Source organism: Petromyzon marinus, chromosome 18, assembly GCF_048934315.1.
Source record: "Petromyzon marinus isolate PM22_M1 ecotype Great Lakes invasive population chromosome 18, UKy_Petmar_22M1.pri1.0, whole genome shotgun sequence".
In the NCBI taxonomy this organism is placed as follows: Eukaryota; Metazoa; Chordata; class Hyperoartia; order Petromyzontiformes; family Petromyzontidae; genus Petromyzon; species Petromyzon marinus.
This window is the reverse complement of record NC_133684.1, coordinates 3,391,378-3,414,704: the sequence shown is the minus strand read 5'-3', so window position 1 is coordinate 3,414,704 and position 23,327 is coordinate 3,391,378. Positions and strand designations below refer to the sequence as shown.

General features: G+C 49.3%; 1 protein-coding gene across 2 annotated transcripts in view; it reads left to right on the top strand.

The window, feature by feature from the left end:
• Positions 1-23,327, top strand: part of FLT1 (fms related receptor tyrosine kinase 1) — an 81,596-nt gene that overhangs the window by 15,057 nt on the left and 43,212 nt on the right. Inside the window, exons 2-10 of one of the 2 annotated variants that reach the window (XM_032956517.2) lie at positions 278-362; positions 9,768-9,988; positions 12,927-13,051; positions 14,826-15,003; positions 16,259-16,389; positions 17,105-17,282; positions 17,864-17,981; positions 18,823-19,019; positions 19,301-19,451. In XM_032956517.2, coding sequence (XP_032812408.2) covers positions 278-362; positions 9,768-9,988; positions 12,927-13,051; positions 14,826-15,003; positions 16,259-16,389; positions 17,105-17,282; positions 17,864-17,981; positions 18,823-19,019; positions 19,301-19,451 — 1,384 coding nt within the window. The remainder of the gene's footprint in view (positions 1-277; positions 363-9,767; positions 9,989-12,926; positions 13,052-14,825; positions 15,004-16,258; positions 16,390-17,104; positions 17,283-17,863; positions 17,982-18,822; positions 19,020-19,300; positions 19,452-23,327) is intronic. The other variant, XM_032956518.2, reaches the window with a different exon arrangement.

Below are 23,327 nucleotides of genomic sequence, written 5' to 3'. Positions count from 1 at the left end.
TGCGCTTACACAACACAGCAGTGTTGCGTTAACAAGTTTTTTTTTACGACGGCGTTTTTTTTTTGTTAACGTGAAGGAGATGGACAGGGTTTGTTGAGCTTTAAAACAACCGCGGTTGGGGTGATGGCTCGCGTTGGTAGAATGGTCCTGACCTCACGAACCCCACGTACGACAAGCTGGAGCCCTCGTTGGAACGTTTCCAACGATTTCACCCGTTCTTAATTCACTCCCGAGATGCGCGCCTTTAATCTCCGCTTCTTTCGCGCCCCTCTCTCAGCAGCGCTGGTGGACTGTATTCTTCTGAGCGTGACATCTCCAGAACTTGTGATCGACGTCAAGAAATCCCTCAACCTCACGTGCAGGTAAAAAAAAAAAAACCCCGTCGCGTTCCCCTTCCCGTTAATGACAAACACAACGACCCCCCCGTATCGCCTCGACATCAAACTTACGAGGCAAGTGCCGTTTGCGAGTTGCATCCGTGAAGGCCGATACGGCACACGAAGGGGTGGGTGGCCAGCACCACGCCCGGCCGCCTTTATCGCGCGAGTGGCGATGTTTACTGCACCTCGAAACCAGGTACTCATTTGAGGCTGAGTCGACCTAGGGGGACCGGTTTAGGTAATCCTCATTGGTGTTGGTGGCCGTGAGCGGGAGTCGAACTCAGTTGGCCGGGTTCGTAGCTAACCGCTCCACCGGCGTTCAACATCATCGCCACCACCAGCATCAGCATCGCCCTTCCCGTTCATCGTCGCATGCAGTCCTGCGTCTATCTGCACACAACCTGCACATGGCCACATCGGCACGGGGAGCGCCAACCGAGGTCACCGTCGTCCCTGATGGAGCAACGGCGGCAAACGCCCCGCAGTAGGGGAATGCAGCAGACTCGAAATGAGCACATCGCCACTGCGGTGGAGACAAAGGCGGCCGGGCGTGGGACCGATACCCCCCCCCCCACTCCCTCCCTCCGCAAGTCGTGTGTCACAGTGGCGGCCTTCGTAGTTGGCAACTCGCTAACAGCACTTGCCCCAACAGTCTGTTGAGGCTATACCGAGTCGGGGGCGGGATGAATCTTTGTGTTGGAGATGTTGACGGGGCTACTTGGGGTGGTTTGGGGGGGGGGGGGGGTGGAACAGGAAGGGATGAGGGAGGCGGGGAGGGGGGTGATGAGAGGCTGCGAGCAAACAGCACGCCCCTTGCAAGTTCAGATGGAAGAGGTCAATGGCTAAGATTGGATTAGATACCCGGCGGGCTCTCTCCACGACAATCGCACTCCTGGCACGTGTGAGCAGAGCAATCCCCCAGTGGGGGGGGGTCCTTCATAAACAGCGTCTGTGTGTGTGTCTGTGTGTGCGTCTGTCCGTGTGTGTAGCGGTAGTGTAGCGGTGATCGCGCTGGGCTATGACCCCGGCGACCCGAGTTCCATTCCCGCTCACGGCCAACACCGGTGACGATTATCTGAACCGGTCCTGGGCCTCCCCTGGGTCGACTCAGCCTAAAAAATGAGTACCTGGTGCGGTGTGTAAACATCGCCACTGGGGATACAAAGGCGGCCGGGCGTGGTGCTGGCCACCCAACTCTTCGTGTGTCGTGCCGGCCTTCATAGGTGCTCGCTAACAGCACTTGCCCCAACAGTCTGTTCAGGCTATACGGGGGAACTTTGTCTTTGGGGAGCTGGAGTGTATATGCATGCACGCTGTGAGCTTTGGTCGAGCAGTAGCGTGGTGGTTAGCGCGCTGCTGTGCTTCGAACCTGGCGACCCGAGTTCAATTGCCGCTCACGACTCAACTTCAGCAGCACATATTTGAAATGGGCCTCTCCCCAAGGTCGACTCGGCCTCAAATGAGTACCTGTGTGCAGCGTGTGAAGGTCGGCAGTGGGGGTACAAATGCGGCCGGCGTGTGGTGCTAACCACACCACGTCACACGTGCGCCGCGCCTTTACATGTGCTCGCTGACAGCACTTGCCCCAGCAGTTGCTCGGGCTATGCGGGGGCCTTTGTCTTTGTTTTGCATGTGCTCGCACACGTGTTTGGGTGAACAGAGGGCATCGAATCACTTTCCCTCTACCGCGAGTTGGCCGTTTAGAGGGGTCATAAAAATTAAGGAAAATAATATCTCAAAAAACCCAGAGGCAGCTATGAAAATAAGGCAGTAATAATATTGTAGAATTTTCAGCCAGTAATAGTTTCACGTTAGAACGCGCGCGCGCGTGAATGTGGAGCCTTGGTTCGGATGTTCGTTGTCTGCTTCCTTGAGTTGTGAAGCAGATTAAGTCCTTGCTGGCATTTCACCCGCAACGAAAGAGTCACAAGTATCTGTCCTGCACAAGCATTAGACTTGAAATGCTCCACGCCTTTCCACACTTCTCATACGAGTGCATGAACCCTGTTCTTAGAGTAAACGACTCCAATGGATGAAGCTGCAAATATATATATAAGACAACACCCTCACTGTGTTATACCAGAAAGAAAAAATATATAAAAGGATGCAATTTCAGGCAATGGCCCTTCCTGTGTGTGATGAATTTCCCTCCTTCAACACCTTCCGTCTCACTGCTCTGTAGAAGTGCCTGAAATTTGAGCTCACTTTTCCTCTATTGTAAGGCGGCGTTCGTAACAAATGTCATTCATTTTTGTTTGTTGGTTCAATCACGTCTTGTACACACACACACACACGTGCACGGTCCCTTAATGCAATAGTATTATTAATCTGGTATTATTAATGTAGTATTATTAATGTAGCATTATTAATGAAGAATGATTAATGTAGTAGTATTAACGTAGTATTATTAATGTAGCATTATTGTTGTTGTAATATTAATGTAGTATTATTAATGTAGCATTATTAATGAAGAATGATTAATGTAGTATTAACGTAGTATTATTAATGTATCATTATTGTTGTTGTAATATTAATGTAGCATTATTAATGTCGTATTATTATTGTAGCATGATTCATGAATAATTTTGAATGTAGTATTTTTAACGTAGTATTATGAATGTAGTATTATTAACGCAGTATTATGAATGTAGTATTATTAATGCAGCATTATTAATTAAGCATTATTAATGTACTATTATTTCAATGAAGCTGGGGGGGGGAGGGGGTGACGGGGAGGGTCGGGGATGGGAGTGGGGGTGGCAGTGGGGGGTTTCCCCCCGGCGTGTGCCCAGAGGTGACCCTGACTCATTCCCAAGCCACCGAGGCGTGCGATGAAGCAAGCGTGGTTGGTGGCCCTAGACCAGCGCGTGGCAGTGCGGACAGCGCGGCTGTCCCCCCCCTACCCACCCCCCCCGAGCTTGGATCGCCGCCAGTCGCCACCGTTCCGCGCACGGGAGGGTGCCAGCAGCACCTGATAATTTGGGCCCCTGTGCCTGTCAACAATAACGCAGCGCAGGCACGGGGCGGGGGGGGCGATGTGGGGGCGTCACCGCAACACCCCACAACTCCACCGCTCTCCACACCCACGAGAATGTTGGACGATGGCCATTCGAAGCCTGCAGATGTCCGTCGCTTCTCGCACGGAGGATGCGTGCGAGAAGCGTGGCTTCATCGGCCGTCGCGTCGCAGAGGGCTTACGCCGAAACGTCTCCGAACGCCGCCAACGCCCCCGCAGATGTCCCTCCCCCAACCGCAACCCGGCCCCACACACGAAGGCAGAATTATTTGTTGCTAACCTTGATCATTGAAGTGGCGGTTCGTCTCCTGTTTACAGCCCTAAATCAGCTGTGGAAATGTCACATTCATATGATGGGGGTGAGTCCAGTGCCGAATTATCCTTTGTCGTAGCTACTACTACACATGTAGTAGCTACGACAAAGGATAATGGTAGCTACTAATACACATGTAGTAGCTACGACAAAGGATAATGGTAGCTACTACTACACATGTAGTAGCTACGACAAAGGATAATGGTAGCTACTACTACACATGTAGTAGCTACGACAAAGGATAATGGTAGCTACTACTACACATGTAGTAGCTACGACAAAGGATAATGGTAGCTACTACTACACATGTAGTAGCTACGACAAAGGATAACAGTAGCTACTACTACACATGTAGTAGCTACGACAAAGGATAACAGTAGCTACTACTACACATGTAGTAGCTACGACAAAGGATAACAGTAGCTACTACTACACATGTAGTAGCTACGACAAAGGATAACAGTAGCTACTACTACACATGTAGTAGCTACGACAAAGGATAACAGTAGCTACTACTACACATGTAGTAGCTACGACAAAGGATAACAGTAGCTACTACTACACATGTAGTAGCTACGACAAAGGATAACAGTAGCTACTACTACACATGTAGTAGCTACGACAAAGGATAACGGTAGCTACTACTACACATGTAGTAGCTACGACAAAGGATAATGGTAGCTACTACTACACATGTAGTAGCTACGACAAAGGATAATGGTAGCTACTACTACACATGTAGTAGCTACGACAAAGGATAATGGTAGCTACTACTACACATGTAGTAGCTACGACAAAGGATAATGGTAGCTACTACTACACATGTAGTAGCTACGACAAAGGATAATGGTAGCTACTACTACACATGTAGTAGCTACGACAAAGGATAATGGTAGCTACTACTACACATGTAGTAGCTACGACAAAGGATAATGGTAGCTACTACTACACATGTAGTAGCTACGACAAAGGATAATGGTAGCTACTACTACACATGTAGTAGCTACGACAAAGGATAATGGTAGCTACTACTACACATGTAGTAGCTACGACAAAGGATAATGGTAGCTACTACTACACATGTAGTAGCTACGACAAAGGATAATGGTAGCTACTACTACACATGTAGTAGCTACGACAAAGGATAATGGTAGCTACTACTACACATGTAGTAGCTACGACAAAGGATAATGGTAGCTACTACTACACACGTAGTAGCTACGACAAAGGATAATGGTAGCTACTACTACACATGTAGTAGCTACGACAAAGGATAATGGTAGCTACTACTACACATGTAGTAGCTACGACAAAGGATAATGGTAGCTACTACTACACATGTAGTAGCTACGACAAAGGATAACAGTAGCTACTACTACTACACATGTAGTAGCTACGACAAAGGATAACAGTAGCTACTATGTGTAGTAGCTACGGGCCCCGCATTTCCAAGGGGCCCGCGCTAAATGCTTTCAAGCTATCAATTCGTGTTCAGTGATTCAGCACTTGCTCTATCACTAGAGTACTTTACTGCCTTCAACTTTTATGAACGACTGGGTGTTTAAGGTTAGCGATTTGTCGTATTATCTGGCTGTATAACAAAGTAAAAAATACAATTACGTTACTATGCAAGTGAAAAATGTATGTGTTTTCATATTTACGTGTTTTTATATTTAGAGCCCCTTTATAACATATGCTACAGGCCCCGCACTAGCTTCATCCGGCACTGGATGAGTTTAGATAACGTTTAGCTTTTTTTATTTTAGCAGGTAAGGTCCACTGAGCTATAACGCTCTTTTTATCTTTTTCAGAAGCGACCTGTTCACAAATGATAGCTTAAGTAAATAGCTTATCACGTGGACATTTATATCAGCTAAATACTCAAAGATAATGTTGATTCTAAATATGGAGGGGAAAACCGGAGGACCCGAAGAAAAATCCACGTGACCACGGCGAGAGAGACACGCAAACTCTAAATGTACAGCAGGCGTCAGGGTTGGGATCGAATCTACGATCTCCTGCACACCAGGCAAGGGAGTAAACATCCCGCCACCGCATTGCCCCATGGGACATACATACACTATGCGCAGAGTCTAAGCATAGAACAACCACTGTTGACTTCTCCGAAGAGTGCTACTGGGTCGACGGACCGAGCCAAAAAAACCCCTAAAACCAGGACGTGAACTCGCATCCGTCTGACCGTGAGCCCGCTCCGCCTTCCCGCCTAGCCACCCGGCTCGGAGCACCCGACCCAAAATTAGAATATTCCGATTGAAAATGTTTCCCGCTAATCGCAGCAATGCCCCGGTGGGTGCACTACTGGAGATTTCCTTCCTCTCGTCTTTCGGTTTCGCTGGGGGGTGGTGGGGGGGGGTGGAAGGGGATGGCAGGCAGGAGGGAGGAAACACAAAAAAAGTATAGAACGAAGCCCAAAACAAATAACTGCAACGCATCGTTAGCCTACGAGTGGTGTTGCGTGAACCACGGAGGGCAGTTCTCTGGAAATGTCCCGGAAGGCGAAAGTGTCCAGGTCCACCGAGCTGCCGTGGAAGCATCTCGTGTTGACCAGACACCGCAGAGGTGCGCGGTTCGAGTCTGAGAGTCGCCCTGGTTAACCACAAAACGTCAAGTGACATTGTGTATATATATTTTTTTAAAAAGTAAGTCGGCCACGTGTGCCGTTGTCGCTATCCACATTAATTTTTTTTGTTTAGAGAACCTGTTTGGGTAAAGCCGTACACAGCGACACCATGTACAGGTCTACGATGAAGCTACCGCAGACAACACTGGGACTCCTCTGTGAGACACGAAGAAAAAGATGAAGACCAAGAAGATGAAGACGAAGAAGGAGATGAAGAAAAAGACAAAGAAGATGAAGACCAAGAAGATGAAGAAGATGAAGAAGACGAAGAAGATGAAGACGAAGAAGGAGATGAAGAAGAAGACAAAGAAGATGAAGAAGAAGACGAAGAAGAAGACGAAGAAGACAAAGAAGATGAAGAAGAAGAAGACAAAGAAGACAAAGAAGATGAAGAAGACGAAGAAGATGAAGAAGACGAAGAAGAAGAGGACGAAGCGTGGTGGCTTCTCTGTCCCAGCAGACACCGCGCGTCGCGTGCGCCCCAGCCTCCTGAATGGCCACGCGGTCGCGTCGACCGCGCGCCCCAGGGGCCAACGCAGCAGCAGTGGCAGCTTCCCAAGAATAAATAAAGGCCGGGCCAACTAAACACAGCCTCACTAACACGCGCCCCTTGTCTGCCGCGTGTCCGTAAACAAAGGTGCCGCCAGGAGACGCCGTTTCATATTGCTCAGCTCACGCACGGTGGGGGGGGGGGGGGGGGTGGGGGGAGTTATTCCCAAATATTTTTCCTTTGTATTGGGCAGCAACTTTAATTTTTTTGTGTTTTTTGTGTGCACCTAAGACCAAAAGAAATCACCCCTCAATCTGCCCAGTGTCGTCACACTTTGGAAGCAAAGCGAAGCTGAGCAGGATTTGAAGCCTGCCCAGTAACGGTACTTGAATAGGTATATTGCTGTGGAATACGTACGCATGTATGTATGTTGAACTTCTTTCGCACCGTGCGTAGCCAACCGTGCTAATCGAAGGTGCGGGAGTATATCAAGTGTTGTGGCTTTGAGCTGCGAGTTAGTCGAGAGACGCTCCTAGAGTACACGATTCTTGAATTGATCTGGGTGGAGCATTGAAACGTGACCCAGCTCCTCGTGGGACGGTGCTTTGGAGTTGGTCGAACATCCAATGCAGAAGCCTCCTCGAAAGAAGACGTCTCTAAAGATTCAGCGAGGCTCCCCTGCCTAAAAGGGGCGTTCTGATTGTAGAGTTGCAGCCCTGCAGTGTCTCGCTCACACCACTCCTGTCTGTGAGAATGCATTGTTTGAGATGTATGCACGTGTACATGCCTAATGTTACCCAATGGAGTGACACAAAGACTATGCGAACGAGAAAAATGCAAACGAGGTAGCAGAAATGAAACGAAAACAGAATTAAGTATCCTTGCATGAACTCACGTGTCCTTAATCGTGACAATGCATCATTTCGCTTAGGGCCGGTAGAGTTATGGCACGCGGAGTTCAGATTTACCTATTGTAAGCTTTACATTCGATTTAAAGAGGCTCGCTGTGCCGTTTAGAAACGTGCGTTTAGAGTATTTGGCTGCTGCGATGCATATCCACGTGATAAGCCACTTCGTGGAGCTATCATTTGTGTATCCAGGTCGCTTCTAGTAAAAGAGCTGTATAGCTCATTGGGCCTTAGCTGGTAAAATAAAAACAAAATAGTTAAAGTTCATCGTTTTAACAAAATGTTCGCGCTTACTCGAACACGCCGCAGCCACGTTGAGATAAAAAAAACGTTGAGCTGGCGTCTTGATAGACATGCCCCAATGAAGCGTGAGTGCACGTGCGATCCGTATTTTCATTTTTCTTTAAAAAATATATAAAACCCATGTGTGAACCAGCACGCATTCCATCAGATTGCATCATTAACCTCCGACCGCACCACGCCGGCCAGCGCGCACTGATGCCGACGCAGCGCACGTCGGAGTGAGCACCACCACCACCACCACCACCTCCACCTCCACCACCACCACCTCCACCACCACCACCACCACAACCACCACCACCTCCACAACCACCACCACCACCACCACCTCCACAACCACCACCACCACCACCTCCACAACCACCACCACCTCCACAACCACCACCACCACCTCCACAACCACCACCACCACCGCGTCTGTGCCCACTCTTTCTGGGAGAGCGGCAGCATTAAGAAGCTTCAGCGGAAACGCCTCGCGTCTTCCAGTTTACCGCATGACGCGCGCGATAAAGAAGTCGGAGCCGTCTGCAATTGCTTGCACGCAAAAACTAAAAAAAAACTGCTTCTGATGAAAGGCATCCACGCGAAAGGGAGCTCTCTCGAGAGTGAACTCCAGAGAATGAACTCACTCCAGAGAGTGAACTCCAGAGAGTGAACTCCAGAGAGTGAACTCTAGAGAGTGAACTCTAGAGAGTGAACTCCAGAGAGTGAACTCACTCTACAGAGTGAACTCCAGAGTGAACTCACTCTAGAGAGTGAACTCTAGAGAGTGAACTCACTCTAGAGAGTGAACTCTAGAGAGTGAACTCCAGAGAGTGAACTCCAGAGAGTGAACTCTACAGAGTGAACTCCAGTGAGTGAACTCTAGAGAGGGAACTCCAGAGAGTGAACTCCAGAGAGTGAACTCCAGAGAGTGAACTCCAGAGAGTGAATTCACTCTAGAGAGTGAACTCCAGAGAGTGAACTCTAGAGAGGGAACTCCAGAGAGTGAACTCCAGAGAGTGAACTCCAGAGAGTGAACTCCAGAGAGTGAACTCACTCTAGAGAGTGAACTCCAGAGAGTGAACTTTAGAGAGTGAACTCTAGAGAGTGAACTCCAGAGAGTGAACTCCAGAGAGTGAACTTTAGAGAGTGAACTCCAGAGAGTGAACTCCAGAGAGTGAACTCCAGAGAGTGAACTCCAGAGAGTGAACTCACTCTAGAGAGTGAACTCCAGAGAGTGAACTCTAGAGAAGGAACTCTAAACAGCCCCATCTCGAGTAGTGGATCCCACCCAACGTTCCTCGACCTGCCGACCACTGTCAACCACAAACAAAACATTCACGGAGCACAGTATGTCAATGCCAGATGATTTTGTTTCAAAACGACTCCAAATCGAAAGTAGAACCACTTTGTGGTCGCCTTTTGCGGACCACCAATGATCCGATCACCACGGGTTGGAAACCGCTGCTCGAGCGGTGGATTGACACAGGGCCATATGATTCCATATAGAATAACAATAATTAGACAGGACGTTGTGATAACTACTGTAATGGGCTACTGTGACCCATGCAGCCACTGGAGGCACCGCGTTCACGTTAAGGAAAAGGAATAGACCCTCGGATAGATTCCACGGGGGGGGGGGGTAGGCGGGTGGACACGCTGACTCTATCATTATTATGACTAGTACGAAACTGAACGTGTGACACTGAACCCTCTCCCCGTCGTGCTCCGCTTCAGTGGCAGTGACCCCGTGAGCTGGGCCTCTCCACGCAACGAGAGCTTCGTGGCAGCGCCGTGCCCCCACCGGGGCCGCCAGGGGTTCTGCGCAACCCTGCACGTGCCCAAGGCCGCCGTCGAGGACACGGGCCGCTACCGCTGCTTCTACAGCAAGTACGCGCCCTACATCGAAGGGCTGGACAACTCGGACCACTCCGCTTCGGTGTACGTCTTCGTGAGAGGTGAGTCAGGGGCGGTCGCTCTAAGCGACCTGCGTTACGGCTTTTTCACGGCCGCTGGCACCGCGGACACGGTGGCACCGGGAGCTGCCCACTTTAGGCTCCCACGATCGCAGGCGCGTTGCGGTGCAGGTCCGCGTCCCCGTACTTTATGAGCCACGAGGCACCCCTTTGTGGCCTCGGCTCCTTCTCGCCGTGTCCTCCCTGCGCTCTCCTCTATCGGCCGTGGACGGTCGTTGAGCGATTGAGGAATCTCGGGAGAAAAATGTTAAATTGTTGAAATTATTTTTACGTAAACTTAGGCGAGTTTAGGCTATCGCAAGTTAGGGAAGCTTATTTTTATTGTTTCGCCCCTTAAGTGGACGTAAGCGAGGGGGCCACTGACCACGTGTCATTGATCCTATGACATAACGGCTGGTTCTGGGGTGTCACGGTGGCGAAATGTAAACTCCCTCGCCCAGTATGCAGGAGGTCGTGGGTTTGACCCCGACCCTGACCCCTGTATGTTTGGAGTTTGCGTGGTCAATCTCCCCGTGGTCACGTGGATTTTTCTCCGGGTCCTCCGGTTTTTCCCTCCACATTTAGAATCAACATGCTTTCAGAGTATTTGGTTTCTAGAAATTTCCACGTGATAAGCCACTTCGTTGAGCTATCATTTGCGATAACCAGGTCGCTTCTGAAAAAGAGCTATACAGCTCAGTGGGCCTTACCTGGCAAAATAAAAAATAAAAAAAATTCTGAGGTCGCATCATCGCGACCGTTCCCACACCAAGCCAGAGTACTTCCCAGTGGTCATGGGGAACGCTGCGTTTGTTGGGAAAAGTTGGAGCCATGCGAACGAAATGTGTGCAGGTGGCGCCGACGGGGACTTAGCTCTGTGTAATCAGCATCGAGGATCCAAGGAGCACGTCTCATATTTTGTGTTGTTGTTTTGTTTTAAACTCGATACGTTCCGCACGAGTAATCCTACACGAGTGTAATTTGGGGCCAGGATATAGCTCGGTTGGTTGGGCGGCAGTGCTCCTGATGTGCGCTAATGCAGGAGTAATAAGTAATAATAGTGCGCTGCCTTTTGTAGATTTCGTGGAAAGCTGCTCCCTGAAGCATCTGGCTATATTTTGAGGTGGCTCCTCTTCCACCGGTTTACCCTCTGATGCTCATTTCCCTAGAGAGAGGGAAGAGAAGGCTCATTCATGAGGACACAGGTTTTAAGTGAGTGCGTGGGGGGGGGGGGGCCCTAATGAGCAGACTGACGTCGGGAGGAGGGCAATGTCATCAAGGGCGGTGTTCAGGGTGGAGGCCCCGAGGTGGAACGAAATAAAGGAAGAGCAAATGACGGACGAACATTCAACCTCTGCATTAAACAGTGCCGCTTGGTCGTCAACCTCAACCCGCTGAACTCCAAAACCCTTTAAACGACTTCCCGTCCCATGCCCTAATTATTTACTTATAATATTCCCTCCGGCTCGAAAGAAAGAGAGAGAGAGAAAGATAAAAAAAAAGTTTTCGTGAAAAGATTATACAAGCCCTGTCTACGCCAGCAATTCTAATGGTTACCATTGTTTGGGTCCTTTCTTCAGACGCGTCTAATACACGGGCGATGGGTGCGCTGTACATGCACTGGGCATCATTCCCATATCGACGATGAATCGGTTTAATCAAATTTGATAAATTATTATGGAATGTGGCAGGGTCCCTGTTGGCAAGCAGCCATTTATTTATTTATTTATAGCACCAAAAAACATTCATATGAGAAATGATCAATCGTCAAGACGACAATGGAGTCGCCACGTTTTTTTGGTTGTTTCACCCCCCCAGAGTGCGGTTTTCTCTGCTGCGTAAGACTCTAGCAGGTGCGCCAGGGAAATGTTTCGCGGACCGCTCTTTCAAGCCGGCGATGGTCGCAGTGTGCAATGGCAGAAGCATTACATCGTCTTGAAAGGCGTGGAAGTTCATCGACATTTATAGCACGTGTGTGACGTTGTCAAAACATGGCCAAACATTCCTTCCATGAGGAGATTCTCAGAGAAGTGACAACTGGTTCAATGTAAATTGGCAAACATAACTTTGGCAGCCTTTTTCTAAATATTCCTGGGAGCGGCAAAGAAATCACATTCAGAGTTGGTGATTTCACAGATTATTATTTTTCATACGTAAAAAAGACTCGTTCCAAAAAGAGAACATTCCTTTCCCCTTGTGTATTATAGTGCCATATCAACGTGAAGTTTACCGTGAAATTTGATGTTTTGTTTTAAATATGTGGTTGGACATTTTTGCACGCGATATATTTCTCCCGTGTGTGTAGTCTGTCGTAACGTTAAGGGTTTGGACCTTCGGGCTTTCTCAGGACCAATGTCGTTAAAGTGCCAATTATGTTATGTTATTGTTAGTGTTTCGTTTGCGGGTAGTGGGAATGCACTGGTTATGGCACCAGGCTATCAACCCAGCCACCTGAGTTGGATTCCTGGTCAGAGCTCACGTCAGTGAACAATTCAATCAAAAACATTTCCCTTCTGAATACTTACTATTACATTGAGTGATGCTTATGATATTTACATTCTGTAATTTCGCATAGAACTAGGAGTGTGCCCTTGCCGATTAACATCTCGCAGTTTACCAGCATTGCTTCAGGCCACCCTGACTGCTGGTGAGAGGCTGAATTGCAAAATCGGTGCAGTTTGCTTGTGTGAACCAACGCTGCTCAAATAATAACTCACAGAAGGCCAGGTGGTTGAGGGGACATGCAATAAAAAGAATAATAAAATGCTTTCATTACTTTTGTTTTGAACACGCGGCGACAGATATGCGAAGGAGTCACACCGCCCGCTCGTTTATTTCCCCGACGTACTCACCACACGTGCGTGTGCTGTCAGCCTTCGCGTGATGTGATCGGCTGACGCGGGTGTACGTGCCGCGTGCCTTTCGTTTCTTTTGCTCTCAGACTACAGTCGGCCCTTCCTGCAGATGAGTCGCGAGGGAGTCGACGTTGTGTACCTGTTCAAGGGCAGCCCGTACGTCGTGCCCTGCCGAGTGTCCGCTCCTGACATGAACGTCACGTTCGTATCGGTGAGGATCCCCCCCACAGTGCGATTTTGAACGCCATTCTGTATACGGCTGAAAATCTTATCGCATTAGTTCCTTCTGTCCGTCCGTCCGTCTTGCAGAGTGGGATCACTATAGCTCTTGTTAAAGATGATGCAATGTAAATATTAAACTTGTCTTAGTTTATCGTCTCGGCCGTTATTACGGACTCATCCGATCAAAAACTGGGAACATTGATTGAAGGGTTTAGCGAAAAGCTTGGCGATAACAACATGCTCTTTATCATGCATCTCAAATAATGTCCGTCATAACGTCAATGCTGGAATTTTCCAAACGTATTTAAATATCTTAATTTTAAACAAATGTTGTTTTTGTTTGTGTGCGGTCATTGGTGATCACGGTGTGACCATGAGCTCACTACCCGGTCGAATCATTTGAACTCTGGAATTGAGGAGTTCAGGATTCGAACTCAGCATCTCAGAAAATGCTGTGACACGGAATTAGCCCACATGTCCTCCTCCTACTTGACAATGCGGCTTCACTTGATTCACTCGATCTGAGAACACAGCACCTGGGGCTGTGCACCTATAGTGTGTGGTAGAGGCCGGGTTGTATGGAAGAAAAAAAAAACCCTAATAAGGACATTAGTGATTTGTACCCTCAGGGCAGCATCTCCGACAGCTGCCAGCATTTCTTGGAAATGACGAGTAGTTGTTCCTTGCTATTTTTTTCTCACAAATTTGAGTCAGTGGCTTTCACGGAGCTTCCTGTAGGATCGAGCTCAGTTGCAACATGCCACGCATGTGGATCGCACCTGCTGCCTCCCACCCCTGTGTGAACTGAGGACGATGCGAAAACTCCGGCTCTGCCCGCCTAGACCGGAGCCTTTAGGCTTTAGACGATGCCAACCCGTGCCACTCTGCCCAACGCGCATTCCCCACCCCTTGTCGCGGGCACGTCTCTCCGCGGCGTGCGGCGGTGAGTCGCAGGCCCCAGTTCAAGGAGGTGGTAAAATCTGTGTCAGGTTTCCCAGCGAAGGAATCTGTGTGGCCTCCTGGGAAAATCAGGTCTGGTGATAGGCCTGCATCCATTTGTGGATTAATCATAGCCTCCACGTTCTTTTTGCACTCCCAAAAAAATAACGAATTAAGTAGCTAATTAATACATTGTATCACCTGCTTGTGTAACCTGCCATGTTGTCAACAGACGAGAGTGCAGCAAAAATTAATTGCTGCACTTCACTATGCTCCAACGTGGTGAAGTATAGTCTCACAACCCCAAATTTTTGGCATCGTGCAGGGAGGCCCTCATCCAGTAGTGGACTTACAAAAGGCCTGTACATGCACAAACGTGTACGCGTCACCTGCAATGACAAACCTCGAGGCGGAGATTACTAGAGTCACGGACACGTCCCTGAATAGATGATACTTGCACATACTGTGTATATAATATTCTTGTGCAAGTTCTCTTCCCGGAGAGGGTGAGCACCTCGTGACGTTCTGAGAGCCACTTTGCAATGTAATCGCGTCGCTTTTCCATTACGCTTGCGGGTTGCAGCCCATGTCGTTGGTTTACGTTGTCCGACGTTTCGCTCCACGTGCTAGAATCTGCTTCAGGGCCTGCTTTGTGCCGCTCATCCTGTTTTGGAGTCGCCATTTCCTTTTGTAGACCATCCAAAATGTCCTATCGGTGCCGACATTTTGTGGCCTTTCGGATCAATCCAGGGGAATGCCAGGGTCTCCAGGGTTGACTCGATCTCATCAATGTCTATGAACTCTGCGCCTGTGTCGTTCACCAGTTCATACCCTCCAAGCGGTACCAGCCAAATAACAAGGACCTGCTGTGGGACCCGAAAGTAGGCTTTACCGTGATGCCGGGCCTCAACACGGAGCTGCCAGCTCAATATTTCTGTGAGGTCAACATCCGGGAAAGGGTCTACCTCTCTGACCGGTTCATGCCACAGATCGTGGTGAAAGGTGAGCAGGTGTCTCTATCCGCCAAACCAACAAATGCCATGAGACAATTTAATCAAAGGTAATATATTAGTTTCATTCACTTGTCCAAGAGAGTGTCACTGAATCTAAGGAATCTATTTTTTTCTCAAGAGAATCCTGCATGGAGATTGGTTGGCCAATTCCAGTAATGGGTGTTTAGCTTGTGAGAGGAAACTGTAGTTCCGATATATGATAACACTCAAAGCTCTGCACATTGAAATTCAATAACTCATCACCGTACTGCCATATCCTACCCACTTTGCAACCCAAATCTACAACACGTGATATTTCCCGTCCCCAATTTCATTGTCGACCGGATTTAACCAAGGATCTGACAAGATCACGTGCCGTATGGTGGTCCGACTCCTCCGGTTTCCCCCCCACACAGAGCTTAACGCTCATTAATGACATTGGTCAACTGTCCTATTGCAGGTCCCGACAGTGAAATAGTCTGCGATACTCAGTGAGGCTTCCTTGGTAAATTAATTGACGTCAGTCTCAATCACACTCAGTTGCTCTCAGGCTTATTTGCACCTTGTTATGGAGTTGCTCAGTCAGTGCGACAATGCACCGTCTCTCTAGAACTGCTTTACTTATTCTTGGTTCTTTCGGTAAAGTCACGTAGAAGGGAAACAATAAAATAATAATTTTTTTATAAAACAATAAAATTCTCACGACGTTTCGACTGCAACACAAGCAATCATCATCAGGTGTAAAAACCACAACAAGAAAATTTGTTTTTCACACCTGATGATGATTGCTTGTGTTGCAGTCGAAACGTCGTGATAATTTTATTGTTTCATATTTTTATTATTTTTATTGTCTCCCTTCTACATGACTTTACCGAAAGAACCAAGAATATGAATCCTTGCAGTCACGAAAGCTTTAAATCAAAATTTAACTGCTTTACTTGTTTAGTTTGTTGTCCTTTCCCCCCACACCTCTACGTAGGGTGCAAAAGAAGTACAACATATATACACACCCAACTTCTGATGCTAAATCTTAGAGTGTCGTCATCATCGACGTCATCGTCGTCATCACACTGGCATGCCACTAAGCCAACACATCCCTCAGGAGCCACTCGTCACAGTCTCATCACCGGCACCGTTTTTTCCCGTCTCGGAACCGCCGATTTGCATGGTTGGCTACGTGTGGTGTGAAAAAAGTTCAACACACACGCGCACGCACGCACGTGCTACACTGCAGTGTGCGTTTGTTCCATGTGTGGCGAGAGCAGACGCCATCCTCAACATCGGGCCCAACACCACGACCGAGTTGATGGTCGGCGAGACGCTCTTACTCAACTGCTCCATCACCACCAAGTTCAACGTGGTACTGGAGATGAAATGGCTTCATGTGGATCGGCCGGTCAGTGTCGCATGCGTGAGCACGTGTGTGTGCGTGCGTGGTGGCTGAAGGGCCACTGCGCTACAAACTCGGTGACCCGAGTTCGCTTCCCACTCGCGACCGAAAACGGTGGCGAATACTGGAACCAGTCCTTTGGTCTCCCCTGTGTGTACAAATCAGCACCGGGGAGACAAAGGCGGACGGGCGTGGTGTTGGCCACCCACCCCATCGTGTGCTGGGCAGGCCTTAATGAATAATACTCGCTAACGGCACTTGGCCCCCAGAGAGTCGCTCCACGGAGGATCTTTGTACTTGTCTCTGTGGTTGATCGCTGGGAGGCAGCCTCATTGTTAACGCGCGCAACGGCTTCTCGTGCCTCGCCAAGTGGATCAGAGCGTCCGCACCTTCCCGCGCCGGTGGGATGCACGCTCAACGTCAGTAAAGATTCCACTTTGCTGCCATTCGCCAGTCAGCGATACGTTGGATCGCTGCAGGGATAGTTTCGTAGTCTGTGATCTTGTAACCGGGCACTTTAAAATTGTCCCAAGTTATGAATTCGATTAATTAACGATCTCCTTTTCGTATGATTGCCTTTATGTATTCATATGTTTTTTTTAATAGAGCATTTGAATCGCTGGCTGGAGTAAAGCGGCTGCAGGATCCGATGGCGGGAACAAAGTGGTTGACAATACACAAATTAATTTGAATTTTGTGTCTCTCCTTCCCTGTGCTGCAGAACCACCCGCTAGAAGAGAACTGCAAGAGCTTCGTGGACATCATGAATGATAAAGGGAAACAATTCACAAGACAATTGGAGCTCAGGAACGTGACTGTGAGCGACGCGGGCAACTACCTCTGCTCCGTGAGCTACATGCAAGAGCATTGCTCCTCCCTGTCGCACGTCATCATATATGGTGAGAAGCGCGTCATCCTCCCCGCATCCTTCACCTCCAAACCGTTCACTATTTACTCTACAACTGCGCCTCCACGATGGCCTTCCACGAGAGCAAAGCTCTAGAGGTTATTAAACTAAAACTAAACTCTTTTTTTTATTTAAATGTTTTATCATGTAAGGCCCACAGAGCTACATAGCGATTTTTTCAGAACTAACCTAGCCACGAATGATAGCCCAACGAAGCGGCTTATCACGTGGAAATTTATAGCCTGCCAAATAATCTAAACACGTGGCGTCGATTCTAAATGTGGAGGGGCGAAACCCGGAGGACCCGGAGAAAAATTCCAGGCGATAGATAGACACGCAAACTCAAAATATACAGCAGCAGCAGGCGTCAGGGTCAGGATCGAACCCACGACCTCCTGCATGCCAGGCGAAGGAGTTAACATCTTGCCACCGCGGTGCCCCGGATGATGCAAAAATGCCACTTCCAGACCTCTCATTCACTTGAAATATCATCCTCTCTGATCGTCCCCCCTCCCCAATCCCCCACGGGTACTCCCTCCCCTCCCACCACCACCACCACCACCCTCTCCGTAGAGCGGCCATTCATCTCGGCGGCACCCTTCGATGGGCCCCTGGTGGAGGTTGAAGTGGGGAAGGACGTTGTCACGCTGCAGGCGAGAATCAGGGCCTACCCCCTGCCCAAGTTCAACTGGTGAGACTCGTGGCCCTGGCGCCCAGACCGCCCGGGGCACGGTTGCCTACGTAATGGTGCGAAAGAAGTTCCACGTGTATACGTATGTGTCGCCAACTCCTCGGAGAGGAAAGTCACCAAAACGAACCTCAAAAGTTCCCCAGATGTTGCTGTGTGAGTGTTCTTCACTAATTTTCAGGGGGGCGGGGAGAAACTTTCGACGATAAGATATCAGCGTGAGAGCTGCCACACATTTGTAACCGTTGGGGTTTGACAGGCACGATGGGTTGTTGTCACGTGTTGTGTGTTGTCGGGGACCGCACGTCAGGGTCTGCACTAAAGGCCACCAAGGGCTGCCAGTGGCCCGCGGGCCTTGCAATGAAGAGCGCTACGCTAGATAGTCAATTCTGAAGGAGTCTTAACCGTCACTTCGGTCATTTACTCTCTATTTATTTTTTATTATCATGATGATTAGTGCCACGCTTGTTTACCCGGGGAAGCTTCACTGAGTCTCGTGACTTTTTCAGGAAGGTCCTGCGAGGTTTCCACAGTTGAGGGCGATAGTTGTGACGTATGATCCCAATCGAGTAATTTAACGAAGCCTTAAACATAGCAAACGGACACAGGGATACTTAATGCACACCTAGAATTGTGTCACCAGACGATTTACCATGATTACAACGACGACGATAATGATGCTGAAGATAACGACGATGATCACGATGACGATGATCACAATGACAAAGATGACGACGATGGCAACGATGATGGGGACAACGGCTATGATGACAATGATGTTGAAGCTAACACCAATGGTGACAATGATTACGATGATGATGATGATAACAACTGTTTAACATAGGTTCAAGGACGGCGTTCCCATCGTGCGAGGCCAGCCGCGCTACCGCATATTCAAGTTTGAGAAGCGGCAGTCCGAGTGGTTCCTCATGCTCATAGTGCAGGAGGTGACGGATGCGGACGCGGGCAGCTACACTCTCCAGCTGGAGCTCAGGCAACACAACCTGCTCAAGAGGGTCTCCTTCACGCTCGTCGTAAATGGTGAGAGGAGCGCTCGCTCCCTCGCTCGCTCGCCCGCCTGCTCCGACTCCCGAGTGGCTCTCGTGACGCGGCCGTTGTTAATAATATTATTATTATTTCCATTACGTGCCGTGTCTTCGTCCGACGTTTCACGTGCTCGAAGCTTCTCCGTCTTCTTCGGGAACGCTTGATCGCCGATTTGTGTTCGGAGTGGCGGTTCAGCCAGATCGCTGGTTTGACATCCTCCCCGTCCCCGCTGCCGTTTCCCTCCTACCCCCCTCCCCCCCCCCCCCCCCCCCCAGTGCCTTCGGAAATCCACGAGAAGATCGTGGCCGCAGAGAGCGACGTGACGTTCCCGCTCAACAGCCAGCAGAGTGTGGTATGCACGGCGTATGGGTTGCCACCACCAGCCATCCACTGGTACTGGCAGCCCTGCGATGACAACGCCAGGAGGTGGACAACCACACCCGCATTCAACTCACTCACTCAGCGCTCGTTCGCTTGGCCGCTCATCTGTTTGCTCACTCGCCTGCTCGCTTGCTCGCACTTTTGCTGCTCACTGACTTGGCTCTTTACTCAAAGACGAAGACAAAGATCTGCCGCATAGCCTCAACAGACTGTTGGGGCAAGTGCTGTTAGCGATTTGCACCTATGAAGGCCGGCACGGCACACGAGGGGGTGGTTGGCCGGCACCACGCCTGGCCGCCTTTGTCTCCCTTAGTTGTGACGTTTTACACATTGCATCAGTTTCTAATTTAAGGCTGAGTCGACCTAGGGCAGGCCCAGGACCAATTCAGATGATCATCGCTTTTGATAATTCGCATTTCTTGACTGTGAGTGGGACACGTACGCACACACACACACGCGTCTGCGTTGCGCGCACACACACACACACGAGCATTTAATCTGTAAGGGGGCCCGCATTAGTGTCTCTCGGTGGGGAGATTCTAAAACTGGCAGCAGGCAGGAAAGGTGTGGCGGCTCTTTTGTGGGAGGATGTTTGCTCGCCCGACGCTCCGAGGAACTGTTTATTTATTCTCCGCCGCTTTTGTTTTGAGAAATTCGAACGCGAATAATGGCGTTATGGCTAGCAACGGAATTTTCCCTCGCAGGGAAGAGAGAGCTAGCAATTGTGGCCCTTCCCGTACCTCCGATTAGCACGGTTGGCTACGTACGGCGCGAAAGAAGTTCAACATACGTACATTGCAGTATGGTGTCGCTCGCGGGTCATGCTGCATTCTATTTATTCACAAAAGCCTCGCCGAGTCTCAAGACACTTTATTTTTAAGGAGGGGTCCATTCGTTGGGACGTTTGGTCAATTCCATTGTGAGCGGTGTTTTTTTTTTCACGCGGGAGGAAACCATAAAACCCAGACATAGAAGCCACCATATACAACATGATCAATGCCTTGCTTAGTGTCAAGAATGTTCCAGGAGGGTTCTGCCTTGAGGTTGGCGTTGCCACCTGACAGCCCAGGGATTGACGTCTGTGTCCGGGCCGCGGCAATTGACTTGTGCCGAGATTCGTGGTGGCCGGTACTGCTGTGTTGAACGTCATTACAGTGAATCGTATTGTTTTGATAACGGGCCGAGGTTGACTGTAAGATGATGAATGTCGCTGGGTTTGGTCCGTGTGAAAGATGGGCCACCTTTGAACAATCTTGAATGCTTGTTAGGCATTATTGGTGAAAATCAGAGGACCCAGGGAAAACCCCAAGCCTTGCGTGATCTACCAACCCTTGCCTTCCATGCCCTATATCACACACATGGGCAAAACAACGTAATGGTTAATTGAGCGTTGCATGCATAGTGGCTTTGGGATATCATGCCTCCGCTCTCGTCTTCGCGGTTGCAACGTGGGTTATTCCAAATGAAAAGCGCAACACTTATGCTGCTCTTTGTTACCAGTGCAGAATTGCATTGTTTAGTTTGGGACACACCACTGCATGTTGGGAACTGTAGACATGGACTGCGGTGGAATATATGACCTTCCTGCAGGAGATGCTTAAAACTCTGTTGAGGCTTTTCCAGGAAAATAAGGAAAGTACGTTTCATTCATTTTATAGCAATCAATAAATCTCACGGCCAGCATGGTCACACCGTTTTAGTACTCTTTGGTTCTTTCGGTAAAGTCACGTAGTTAGACATAAATTAAATAAAACAAATCACGACGTTTCGAACGCAACACAAGCGGTCCCCGCTTTGCCTGATGACGACCACTTGTGTTGCGATCAAAACGTCGTGATTTGCTTTGTTGTATTTTATTTCTAACTACGTGACTTTACCGAAAGAACCGAAGAGTATGGATTTCTGCAGTGACGAAAGCTTCAAATCAAGATTGAACCATTTAAGTAGTCGGAACGCAACAGGCTAGTTGGTGGTATGAATGATATTACTTCGATTTCAAGCTGGTTTTGAGCCACAGGCCTCCGCATTTCAACGCTGATCCGGCACGAGCCCACGACAATGACGGGGGATTAGCGAAACATCGCCGGTGACTGCATCCCTTAAATTGCCTTCTTATCTTCAAGACACGTGGTGTTCTTTTGCCAAAACGCGCCCGCTTGGATTAGGCTCATGGGCGTGAACGGCCCGACTGTGAATGTGATGGCTAAACTAAAACTAAACTTGACTATTTAAATTTTAACCAGGTAAAGCCCACTGGGAATTTTTTTGCTCTTTTTCAGAAGCAACCTGGCCACAGATTATAATTTACCGAGGTGGCTTATGGTGTGAAAACGTATAGCAGCTAAATACTCTAAGTGCACGATGTCGATTCTCAATGTGGAGGGAGAAATCGGACGACCCGGAGACAACTCCACGTGACCACGGGGAGAGAGAGAAAGACATAAAAACAACTCCAAATATACCGCATGCATCAGAGTCGGGATCGAACCCATGTGCTCCCGCATACCAGGTGAGGTAGTTAACATCTCGCGCTAGGTACGACGCTCCACGTCGAGCGTAGCGCGACAGAGTCCCGTCCGGGCAGCCCCGAGATCGATGTATACGTCTAACTCCGGTTTAAAAATAAAAAAAAAGCCGATGACGAAAGGAAGAAGGCTAAATTCATTCCGAGGGCACGCCGATTTAACGAGCGCTAGGAGATCCCAATGATCTCGTGGGATTGAACCGGGATCGAGGTCTTCCGTGGTGGGACCCTCCCCCCACCAACCCCCCCACTTCCCACCCCCTAAATCCCCCCCCCCCCAGCCCGGCTTTCCACTCTTTCCTCACCCCCTACCCCCTTTCCTCTCTCACCCCCCCACACCCTACTTCCCACTTTTAAAATCGTTCTCCAAACATCTCGCTTCCGGAGCCGCCGCTCGTTTTTCCGCCGCAAGTCGAGCGACGGTGCGACGGTCTCTGTGGGACACCGTGAGTGCCGCTGTCTCCGCCAGGGCACGGACGCGGCCCCCCGGGGGGCGGGGGGGGTGGGGGCGGAGATCGCGCAGAGTCGGCGGCTGCCTCTCTCGCAGGGCCCTTACCTCTCTGCATGTCGGGGCTCGCGGTGGCGAGATGTTGAATACCTTGCCTGGTACACAGGAGGTCGTGGGTTCGATCCCGACCCTGATGCCTGCTGTATATTTGGAGTTTGCGTGTCTCTCTCCCCGTGGTCGCGTGGATTTTTCTCCGGGTCTTCCAGTTTTTCCTTCCACGTTTATAATCCACACGCGTTTAGAGTGTTTGGCTGCGATAAATGTCCGCGTCATAAGCCACTTTGTTGAGCTATAATTCGTGGCAAGGTCGCTTCTGAAAAAGAGCTATGTAGTTTAGTGGTTCTTATATGGTAAAATAAAAAATAAAAAATTGGTTAGTTTATCTCCCTTGCCTGGTACGCAGTAAGTTGAGGGTTCGATCCCTGATCCTGGACCCTGACGATGCCTGTTATATATTTAGAGTTTGCATGTTCTCCCCGTGGTGGTCGAGTGGATTTTTCTCCCGGTCGCTATGGTTTAAAGCCTCCCTCCACATTTAGAAACAAGATGCACTTAGATTATTTGGCTGCTGCAATGAATTCCCACGTGTGGTGATGATACCAGCCACTACAATGAGCCAGGTCGCCTGTGAAAACGAGCTAATATGCTTAGCTGTTAGTTTATATACACTCCGGTGTGAATCCCGCTTTATACAAATCTTCATCTCCCTGCTTATCACGTGTCTATTAACACGATTTCCCGTTGTGCCGAGCACAACCTTCCTCTCAGCGAATCTGAATGGCTGCTCCTGTTGCCTCCGCCGTTCCACGGGTCCCGTCGTGAGTGTTCGCGTGGTTCCATCCTCGTGGTTCCATGCTCGTGATTCCATCCTCGTGGTTCCATCCTCGTG